This window comes from Dasypus novemcinctus, chromosome 31 (assembly GCF_030445035.2).
Source record: "Dasypus novemcinctus isolate mDasNov1 chromosome 31, mDasNov1.1.hap2, whole genome shotgun sequence".
NCBI lineage: Eukaryota > Metazoa > Chordata > Mammalia > Cingulata > Dasypodidae > Dasypus > Dasypus novemcinctus.
In genome coordinates, this window is record NC_080703.1 from 19,797,156 (window position 1) to 19,808,721 (window position 11,566).

An 11,566-nucleotide genomic window follows, 5' to 3' on the forward strand; every position below is an offset into this window, starting at 1 on the left:
TTAAAGACTGCAGCAGACAGTATGAAAATCTTTACTACTTAAATTTTGATCACTATTTACACTTCACTTGAGATAACAAACAAGTCTTCAGTGTCATGTTTCGATGTTTTTCTCAAGCACTTTTACTCTACTAGAGCTTTAAATTTTAAGAGAACGTTTTCAATTTCAGAATAAACTCAGTGCAATGTCAGTTTAAACAAAAAAGATAGGTGTTAAAATTATTAGAAACAATTAGTCAAAACGGATTAGTCGAAATTTAGCCTTTATTGTGATGCAAGGAAAGACGAGAGAGAGTTTGCTCAATCTCTGGAGACAGAGAAAGGCTGGGAAGAAATGTAGCAGAAGCCCCTCTCGGATGAGACCAGGCTAGGGCCAAAATACATCATCATGGCGTGCTTAGGAGGAGACTGCTTCTTTAAATTAAAACTACTAACACGCCCCCTTTTCCCGGGAAACTGTCATTTCCCGAAGCAACAGCATTCGTGAAAAACAAACGTAACCACCGTGCGCCGGGCGGCCGGTCCCTGAGTCTGGAGGAAGCCGCGGGAGCCGGGCTGTGGACGGCGCTCCAGGCCGCCGGGCTGCGCAGCGGCAGCCCCTCCACCCGCCCCGGGTCGGCCAAGTTAGGCGAAGTGACTAACTCGTGACACCTCGGGCGCTGGACACCGGCCACGCCGCCACCTTCTCGGCGGGTCCCGACGCTCGGGCGAGCAGCCTGGCCCCCGAAGCCTCGACCCGCGCGGCCCCCACCCCCGGGCTGTCGAGAGTCCCGAGTCCCGAGGGTTCCCCTACCCCTTCCGTACTCAAGCTCGGGGCGGGGATGGGAGAGGAGAGCTCAAAGGTCAGGCACTGCCAGGTACCGGGTTTTCCCACCCCGCCCTCGCCCGGGGTCGGGTCTCGGGTGGGTGGGGAAAATCTCCGACCCGTGTTAGGAGTCAGACGAAATCTGAAGCCCTCACACTCGTCTCCAGGTCGGGGTCGGGCTTCAGGGGGAAACTCTAACAGAGGTCAGAGGTCACGGTGGCTCCGGCCACCGCCCTCCACTCACACCCGGGGGTCGGGTAACCCGGGACAGGAGTCCCAAGGGCCTGGACCTCCAAGAACTCACTCCCGGTCCCACACTTGGGGTTTCCTCAAGTTCAGAGGTTAAGGGTCACGGAAGAACTTCCCTTTGGGGTCAAGGGGTGACGGGAACCGGGGGAAAAGAGCACAAGCCACAGTACCTGAGCAGGGGCCAGCACTTGCTGGAGCTGCTGCTGCTCCTCGCTGATCTTTTGCTTTAGTTTCTTGAACATGGCGCAGCGCGGGGTCCTGAGTGTGAATGAGACCTAAGGGGCGGGTATCTGGGGAGTCTACACGAGAGACCGCGGGGACCGGGTCTCGCCGCCTCCTCCTTGCGCTCGCGGACGGCCTTGAACACTCGTCCTGCGGGTGTCGGCGTCGCCGCCGCCGCGTCTCTTTCTCCCGGGTGCCTCCGGCTGGCCTCGGACCCCCATGCAGCCCCAGCGGCGGCGGCGGCGACAACGGCAGCAGGTGAACGGGGCGCTCACGGCGCCTGCGCGGCCTACGTGGAGCCCGCCGACGGAGCTCTACGGGGCGCTGTAGGGCACAAACAAGAGGCCGGCGCCCGCGCATGCGCGTTCGTAGCGTTGAGTCCGAGCTTAGGACCGTGAAGGCAGAATTCTCAGCTTCCTAAACTCTTTCAGCACAGCGATGACCGTCGCGGCTCAGCGGCGGGGCTGGGACTGAAGTGAGCGCTGCCCAGACGTTCAGCTGGGCTTCGGCGCTGCGGAGATAGGCGGGGAGAGTGCTGCTTGGGTTGAAGATGGCGTGGCTGCCTTGCCCACCGGGAAGAACCTTGTATGTGGGCGACCAGAGTGGGATAAGAGGGGTAGGTACTGAGGGATTCTGAGGTGGACCCCGATGATAGTGTAGTCTTGTTCGGTATTTATTGTTAGGATTCTGTATCTTTAGTGCCCAGTTTTCCCGACTGCTCCCCAGAGGGGCCCATCCTGGACTCTTCGGGGGTCCTTACGTGCCACCTGAGACTTCCTGGGTTCAAATGTTGCAGGCCAATAATTTAAGACCGCCGTTGTCTGGACACCTGCCTTTATTCTGTGCTTCACCGAAATTGTATATATTTACGTATACATTCAGCAATCTTTCTCATTCTAAGTGTAAGGGTTTTATGGATGCTACACTGAATAAAACAAAATTCCTGCCCATAACGAATTCACAGCCTAGTGGAAGACACAGTTTCCTGAGGAGCGCAAATTCATCCCTAACAGCTGCAATCATCCTAAGAGATTTTTTTTTTTTTTTTTTAATATTAGTCAGTTTATTTTAGTCCATGGTTCGTTTCCCAATCCTGAGGACTCTGGGATGGTGATGCCCACTCCCCCATTATTTGAGGGGGAATTCAATCCCGTGCATCCAATGGATGGAACTCTCTCGCTTGCAATCGTAGGCACTCTCAGTTCCTTGCTATGTTGTTTGTCCATCATCTCCTCCCCATTAGTTGTTCTGGGCATCCTAAGAGATTTTAACGTTTTTGTGCCTGATTCATTGACACCCTGACCTTTGGCCATCTGCGAACCCTCGTATCAATCTCAGCAGCCTACTTCTGCATGCTGTAGTTTTGGCATCATCTGGAACTGCTTCACATTGCCTCAGGTATCAGAACCTGACAGTGTACTCTGATCTCCATGTTTCGGCAAGTGTTTTATTACCAGCAGTCATGAGAGAAAGCTGCTCTCTTATGATCTCATAGCCTGATTCTTAAATGTGTTATAGCTGGAGCAGGTCCTGGTCACAACCCTGCCCTGACACACGTGGGCTAAGTCCTCTCATGTCTCACAGTGAACACATCACCAAGAGTTGCTTTTCTTTCTTCTTTTTAAAGTCCTTACTTATCTCTCAACAGATTGTAAAGTTCCATAGACCTTCAGCTATTCCCAAACTCCAGGTGTCCGGTGTGCATCCTCACCCTAACATTCACAATTTATACAGCAAAGGTTGCCAGTTTTATGTTTATACATATGTGTGTATATATACATATGTGGGCCCTATCAAGGCAGGCTATAATAATTAATACACAGATGAATAAGAAAAGATATTGCTTAGAGAAAGGGAAACACCAGAGAAGGATTAATTATGTGAAAAAAGGGATAGTCTTGATAGGACACACAAAAAAATTTTTTTCGTTGAAACGTTAAGCCTCTTCATAGCTCCTCTGCTCAGGCCTCTGCAACATTAACAATCTCTGTTTTCTGTTCTTAATTAAACCCATAAGTTACTCTTATTTCTTCACCCCTCTTGGATGACACAAATTTGGATGCAAATCACCTTCTGAAGGATCTGACCTTGGCCCACTTCTCAGAACAGTACCAACCCAACATGCACATTATGACTACCCGTGATTTCAGTGTTAGTCATTTGAACTCTTCATCTCCTGACTAGTTTCTCAAGGACTAGCATATCTCCCTGCAAAGCAAAGTACACTTGAAATGGGTTTTGCACCCCAGTTACAGTAATGAAGGTCTCATATGAATTCCCAGTGGAGCTAGTACTCATCTTTATCTACACAAAGAAGCAATCTTTATAATTACAGTCCAAATCAAATTGTCATTCTACCCACTCCAATAGCAAATTTCATCCCCATCTTCATGAATCAAGAAATTTTCAGAATAACAAAATCACTAAGGACTATGGTTCAGAAAAGTTTATTATCAAGTTTCCTTTTCAAGCCTTTGATAAGAAAATGAGATGTCAAAAGGCTAGCCAAAAGAACCAGTACACAGCTGAAATCTTTAACTGTGATTTCCTACTTTCTGACCACAAATACCTTACCAGCCCTTTTGCATCAGCACACAATACCCTTTCTTACACCTCAGCAAGCATTCTAGTTCTGCCAACCACAGGAGTAGAGCACAGTGGTTTAGACTGTGGTCTTTGACGTGACCCAGATTTTGCTTTAGGTACAAGCCAGTCATTTCCTAGCTCTGTTTAATTTTTAGCACTCGGATAAACCACAGAGTGCAAAGTCAAATGCCAAAAGAAAGCAGGATGGTTACGACGTAACAGTAGGAAATGAGGGAGAGGAGCAAAGTAGATAGTGCAAACGTATCCAGAGGCATTCTTCCCCTTCCTCTTTGGCTTGTTGTTTTTGTTCAATTGTTTTTACTCATCTGTTCCTTGTCTATTTTGATTTTTCTTTAGGAGGCACTGGGAACCGAACCCAGGACCTCCCATGTGGGAGGCAGGCACACCACCGTTTGTGCCACATCTGCTCCGAGAGGCACTTTGAAATTGCCCAAGAAAGCATTTCTTAGAATAAATTCTGCCCACAAGTCAGATTGTCACCGCTTGAGTCTTAACTCTCTGCCCTTCATCATGTTTAGTAATATTCCACAGGATTGCTGTGAGGCCCAAATTAGATGATGTGTACAGAGTATGTGGCTCATAGTAAATGACACAATTCTAAGCGTTTCATTCTCATCTTATTCGTAACACCCTCCTGGGTAATACCGTCCTCTGTACCTTGAGTCCTCTCCCCTACACCTCTCCTCTGAGCTCCAGATTACAGCATTTCCACTCGACTCTCATGTCTGGGAGGACGAGAACCGTACCTGTCCTTGCAATTCAGCCATGGTCTGGTACAGGAACTGAGACTAAATTCCTGTGGAATTGATTAGTTTTACTATATCCAACTACCTACTGGACATCTTCCCTTACTGCCCAGAAGCACCTCAAGATTTAATATGAACAAAACTGAAATCATCCACTATCACACTTCCCACCATCACTACCAGAGTTGCCCCTTCTATGTTTTCTCTCACCCTGTTGCTTCTCCTCCTTCACAAGCTTGTTCTTCCATCTGTATTTTCTGCCTTGGCTGGTGTCATCTCCATCTGTCTAGTTACCCATGCCAGAAATTTGGAAGTCAGTCAAGACATCCCACTCTCATTCATCACTCGTAGCCAGAGAATCACCCATCCTGGGTCTTAGACTCTGAAGTATTTCTCAGATCCACCCTTTTTCCTATTGTTTGCTAGATAGTTTGAATCTTCATTATTTCTCAGCACTTCAGTGGTCTCCTAGTTTCCAAATTTGCTTCTTTCCAGTTTGCCTTCTACACATCGGATCTTACTCTCCTGCTGAAGCCCCACCAGTGCCTTCCTCATCCGGCAGGCTAGTGTTCCTGCTTCCCAGGCAGCACAAGAAGCTCTCAGCAGCCTGGCTCTTGCTTTCCCTCTTGTCACACCCTCTCCACATTTCACACTTCAAAGCTCCAGAAATATCAAAATACTTGTGGTTCCCTTCCCCCATCCTGTTATCGCATACCTCCTTGTCTTTTTTTTTTTTTAGATTTATTTATTTATTCCCTTCCCCTCCTCCCGCCCTGCTGTTTTTGCTGTCTTGTGTTGTCTTCTCATTTTCTCTCCTCTAGGATTCACTGAGATTCAATCCTGGAGACCTCTGATGGGGAGAGAGGTTCCCTGTCAATTGTGCCACATCAGTTCCTGGTCTCTGCTGTGCTTCCCCTTGACTCTCCCCTTGTCTCTCTTTTGATGCGTCATCATCTTGCTGTGTGACTCACTTGTGCAGGCACTGGCTCACCGCACGGGCACTCGCACGGGCACTCGTGCAGGCACTGGCTCACCACACAGGCACTCGTGCAGGCACTGGCTTGCTGTGCAGGCATGCTTTCTCTTCTTTTTCACCACGTGGCCCCTGGGATTGAGCCCAGGTCCTCCCATGTGGTAGGCGGAAGCTCTATCAGTTGAGCCACATCCGCTTCCCACCTCCTTGCCTTTTAAAAAAAAATTCTGCAATGTATGCATAATAGTTGTGAAAATTTTAGTGAGTACAGAAGTATACTCATTATCCTCCATCCTCCATGCCTTTCTTCCTTTTCCGCTTTTCTTGTTGACCCTTGATTATGCTTCTTTTTTTTTTAAAGATTTATTTTTTATTTATTTCTTTCCCCCTAAACCCCACCCCCCCGCCGTTGTCTGTTCTCTGTGTCCATTTGCTGCATGTTCTTCTTTGTCTGCTTCTTGTTGTTGTCAGTGGCACGAGAATCTGTGTTTCTTTTTGTTGCATCACCTTGTTGTGTCAGCTCTCCGTGTGTGCGGTGCCATTCCTGGGCAGGCTGAACTTTCTTTCGTGCTGGGTGGCTCTCCTTATGGGGCACACTCCTTGCGTGTGGGGCTCCGCTATGCGTGGCAGGGCACTCCTTGCACGCATCAGCACTGCGCTTGGGCCAGCTGCACACGGGTCAAGGAGGCCTAGGGTTTGAACCGCGGACCTCCCATGTGGTAGATGGATGCCCTATCCACTGGGCCAAGTCCGCTTCCCCTGATTATGCTTCTAAGGTGTCCTTTCTTTCAAGCTTTGTCTGACCATCTCTCTCTCTCGCTCTCGCTCTCGCTCTCGCTCTCTCTCTTGCTCTCTCTCTCTCACACACACATACACATCAGTGGGGTTACCATATGCTCCTAAACAAACTCAGTCTTGCACATTGTAATATATGCTCATTGTAACAAAGTCAAAAGCATAATCTTACTTTCCCAAATAACCTCTATTAATTTCATTTTTCTTCCAGTTTTTATTTAATTATGAAAATATATAGAAACAAACTTATTTGTATATAAATGTTGGTAGTTTTAACTGCGTTCTTTTACGAAAATAGATCACATGATTGATAGATGAACCAATATTGAACCATTGCTACTAAAAACGTCTAGAGTTTACATAATGGTTTACACTTTGCACTATACAGTTTTATAGACTTTGACAAGTACGTAATGAGACAGACTAAAGATTAAAGACTTTGGTTGTAGCAAGTAATAAAGATCTGGAGCAAATCAAAATACTTGTGTTACTATACTGTTTTAATGCGTTTCGTCAGAACACTTCAAAATATGTTTTGTGGGTGAGCATAGCTCAGTGGTTGAGCACCTGCTTCCCATGTGTGAGGTCCTCAGTTCAATTCCCGATTAATCCTTAAAAAAGAAAAGTTATGTTTTTAATATTACATTTGCAAGAGAATGTCGTAAGACTGTGTAAATTAAAGTTATAAAAAATTGGAAAACCTGTGGAAGAAAGGTCTGCACATCAGAGTCTAAACTTAAACCATGATTCATCCTGGAATTCAGTCAACTTTTCAGCCTGGTCTAACTCCCATCTGGAGCCTTTAAAGAACTGGGGTGGGAGTGGGGAAAGAGGGCAAAAGATAGTCGTTTTTAATGTAATTTCCATTGAAGGCAAAAAAATAAGAGGAAAGTAAGGCTCTACATTATTATTGTGACAGAAAGGCACAAGGAAGAAGGAAAAATGGCTTGCTTGGAGTCATAGGATCTCAGCATGAGCCCTGGAAACTGATCCCAGACCTCTTTGCCCTTTCTGCTGGTCTCCAACTGCAATATATTTAGCACTTCCTTCTCTTTTCTGAGACACACCCTGCTAAATTTTTTAAAGCTGTTCAATTTAATTTTAACAGTTTAATGATTGTTTACAACTGATGACTGAAAAATTTAGTGAGTCATTTGAATGGAAACCCAACACTGAGCTGAGAAATCTTATTTCAAGAATGAGGCCTCTTGTTAACAAAGAGAAGAGCTGAGGAAATGGAGGTGAGAAGGGATCCAATTCCCTACTCCTTACTAAGTAACTGCTTGCTAATCCCACTCATAAGTAAACAAATTCACTCTTGGAAACACTTGGGTGCTTGTGTCTATGTTGCAATTAAAAAGAGTCCTTGGGAAACGGACTTTGGCCCAGTGGTTAGGGCGTCCGTCTACCATATGGGAGGTCCGTGGTTCAAACCCCGGGCCTCCTTGACCCGTGTGGAGCTGGCCATGCGCAGTGCTGATGCGCGCAAGGAGTGCCCTGCCACGCAAGGGTGTCCCCCGCGTGGGGGAGCCCCACGCGCAAGGAGTGCGCCCGTGAGGAGAGCCGCCCAGCGTGAAAAGAAAGAGCAGCCTGCCCAGGAATGGCGCCGCCCACACTTCCCGTGCCGCTGACGACAACAGAAGCGGACAAAGAAACAAGACGCAGCAAATAGACACCAAGAACAGACAACCAGGGGTGTCGGGGGGTTTAAATAAATAAATAAATCTTTTTAAAAATAAAATAAAAATAAAAAAAAATAAAAAGAGTCCTTGCCTCATATTCAAGATAGTCAGTGGGTTCCTCCTGTTTAAAAAGACGGTGTAGTACAGTGAATAAACACTTAGACATGAAAGTCACTGACTGGGTTCTCATGCCAGCTCTGTGAGGGGGGAAATGGCTTAACTTCCATGTTTCTGTTTCTCCATGTATAAAATAAAGACCTGTAATTGTATCTGCTGTGAAGTTCCTGTGAGGATTAAATGAGTAACTCCATAACAGTATTGGGATAATATGTTAATATCTTGAAAAACAGATATTGCCTCGCTCCTTATGTCAATATAAATTCCAAAGATTTAACCCTGAAAATTGAAATTATTAAAGTACTAAAAGAAAACATGGAGGGATTTAATTTGAAATCTTGAAGAGCTGAAGGCCTTTCTAAGTGTAAGGAAAAGCCCAGAAATCATTGTTTAAAATATTGTTTATCAATCTATATAAAGTCTCTTTTTTTAAAGATTTTTTTTCTTTTACCCCTCCCCACCCCTCCCCCACCCTGCTGTTTTTGCTGTGACAACTCGCTGTGTGATTTTCTATATCTGTTTCTCTTACTGTCTTCTCTTCTGGTCTTTCAAGGATTTTCAGGATTCGATTCTCGGGACCTCTGAAGTGGAGAGAGGTTCCCTGTCAACTGTGCCACCTCAGTTCCTGGTTTCTGCTGCACTTCACCTTGACTCTCCCCTTTGTATCTCTTTTGTTGCATCATCATCTTGCTGCGTGACTCACTTGCACGGGCACTGGCTCACCGCACAGGCACTCGGCTTGCTGAGCGGGCATTTGGCTCACCATGAGGGCACTGGCTCGCCTCATGGCACTGGTTACCGTGCGGGCACTCGGCTCACCACGTGGGCACTGGCTCACCACACGGGCCCTCACGTGGGCACTCGGCTCGCCACGCAGGCACTCACACAGGCACTCAGCTCAGTGCGCGGGCCCTCGGCTCACCACACAGGCGCTTGGCTGACCACGCGGGCATTTGCATGGGCACTCGGCTCACCATGTGGACACTCAGCTTGCCGCACAGGCACCCACATGGACATTCAGCTCACCATATGGGCACTTGGCTCACTGCATGCGCACTTGGCTCACCACACAGGCACTCGGCTTGCCACATGGGCATGGGTTTGCCGCGCAGACACGCTTTCTCTTCTTTTTTTTTCACCAGGAGGCCCCAGGGATCAAACCTGCGTTCTCCCATATAGTGGGCAGAGGCCTTATCACTTGAGCCATATCTGCTTCCCTTTATAAAATCGTTTTAATTCTCCAAAAATGCTATCATAGAATGAACTATTATTCAATTAATTGCCCTCCAGTAATCACATGACAATATGGATAAATCTTACATAATGTTGAGCATTAGAAGTCAGACAAAAGAATGCATACCATATGATTCCATTCCAAAACTAATCAGTGGTGTTAAAAGTCAAGGAAAATATTATCTTGGGTATGGGAAAGGCGTGGAAATGAGATGGGTCTGAGAGGACATCCTGGGGTGCCAGTAGTATTGTTTTTGACATTGCTGGTGGTTACAAAGAGATGGCTGAAATATTTGTTTCCTGATTGTGGTGGTGGGTACACAAACCTATATATATGTTAAAATTCATATAGTCAGATGGAGGACTGAGGAACTTCTGGAAGAACCATGACAATGGCTGTCCAAGTAGAACCAAGTTCAGTTTAAAGTTGTAATGGTTGGCAATGGCAGTACTAGAAAAACTACATTTGTGAAATGCCATGTGTCTGGTAAATTTGAGGAGTATGGGTATTGAGGTCCATCTCCTTGTGTTCCATCCCAATAGAGGCTCTATTAAATTGAGTATATGAGATATACCTGTTCAGGAGAAATTTGGTGGGCTGAGAATGGATATCATATCCAAGCCCAGGGTACCATTATAATGTTTGATGTAATATCAAGAGTTACTTACAAGAATGTGCCTAGCTAACATAGACATCTTGTATGAGGGCGTGAAAACATCCCATCATGTTGTGTGGCAAAAAAAAAAAAGAAAAAGTGGGTTTTAACAACATGAAAGTTAAGGCAAAAGCCATCATCTTCCACCAAAAGAAGAATCTTCAGTACTATGACATTTCTGCCAACAGTAACTACGGTTTTGAAAAGCCCTTCCTTTGGCTTGCTAGAAATTGGATTGGATATCCTAGCTTGCCATGCCTGCTCTTGTCCCACCAGACAATGTTATAGACCCAGCTTTGGCCGCAGAAAATGAGCATGACCTGGGGCTTGCTCAAACAACTGCTGTCCCAGATGAGGACGATGAGCCATGAGAAAACGAAGCTGAATCCCAGCGTCAGAAGTCTAGTTTTATAGGCAACTGTCCTGTGATGCAGCATTTGACACTTCATTATATAGCCAAGCAGAACACAAGCAGAACATGGGCTTAATCTCTGGGAGGTTGAAGGAGATGAATGGGCTTCGGATTGAATGTTGAAGTTAAAAACCTTCATTTTGGGGGGGCTGCAGATTTAGCTGTTTTGGAATGCAGTTGTTTCCTTCTTGAGTTTCAACTATAACACCGCTACAGTCACATCACAATGTTCAGTAGTGAAGACTTGCTTATTACTATCCCCATTAATTTTAGTTTAGAATCATAACAAAGTTGTATTTCATATATTTAAGCAAGTGAACACACCCATTGTTTTTAAGAATTTTTAAACCTCTACTAGGGAAACTTGTGCCATGTTGCTCTTCAAATAGCCTTTGCAGTTATTTAATTTGAAGTCTATTAGGTCAGTTACTCCCTATGTCTACTTTTTAATTTTCTACATTTGAATCATGGATTTGATCTGGCTGGATATGACAGATCAACAGATTTGGTGAGCAGTTAAGAGGTTTGACTATTGTCAGTGCAGTAAAGGTAAAATAATATCTACCTGCTTTCATCTTACCTAACTAATGTCTGTCCCATGGAAAAGTTTGTTTAAGATTTATTTATGAGCTATCAGAATAAAAATGAAAAATGGCATGTGGTTTGGATATTTTTAAGATCTCATAAAACTGTATATCAAAAGGAATTCAAAGACAGCTTTGAATTCTCCAGTCTCTGGCTGGGTGCTCCACTTCCCCCGGAAAGGGGAGAGAGATGAATGCAGCCTAATACAAATTTGGTCTACTGTGTCCCACCAGCCCTTCCAGGCTAGGTGGGGTCGCACCATTGCTTGCAGAGCTTATGGGAATGAAAGACACTATAGGTAAGATTCTAAAAACATTAGAGGCATACAACAGGAGGCTCAAACTCATAGAAGAAAGAAGTGATGTAGAAGGCAGAACAGCTGAAATTGAAGAGAGAGGAACAGAGAGAAAATGGGGGGAAAAACTTTAGCAGGGTCTCAGGGAGTGGAATGATAACACAAAGTGACACAATATATCTATCATGGG

The 11,566-nt window shown here is 45.7% G+C and overlaps 1 protein-coding gene and 1 pseudogene across 9 annotated transcripts in view; one reads left to right on the plus strand and one right to left on the minus strand.

Moving 5' to 3' along the window:
• Positions 1-1,561, minus strand: part of GOLGA4 (golgin A4) — a 148,231-nt gene extending 146,670 nt beyond the window's left edge. For 3 of the 9 annotated variants that reach the window (XM_071212816.1, XM_012530074.4, XM_071212814.1), the window contains exon 1: positions 1,224-1,561. In XM_071212816.1, coding sequence (XP_071068917.1) covers positions 1,224-1,295 — 72 coding nt within the window. In that variant the 5' untranslated portion in view covers positions 1,296-1,561. The remainder of the gene's footprint in view (positions 1-1,223) is intronic. The other 6 variants (XM_004471160.5, XM_004471159.5, XM_004471161.5 and 3 more) reach the window with 4 other exon arrangements.
• A 264-nt stretch (positions 1,562-1,825) lies between these two features.
• Positions 1,826-10,501, plus strand: LOC101441122 (GTP-binding nuclear protein Ran-like; annotated as a pseudogene).
• Positions 10,502-11,566: the final 1,065 nt, after the last annotated feature.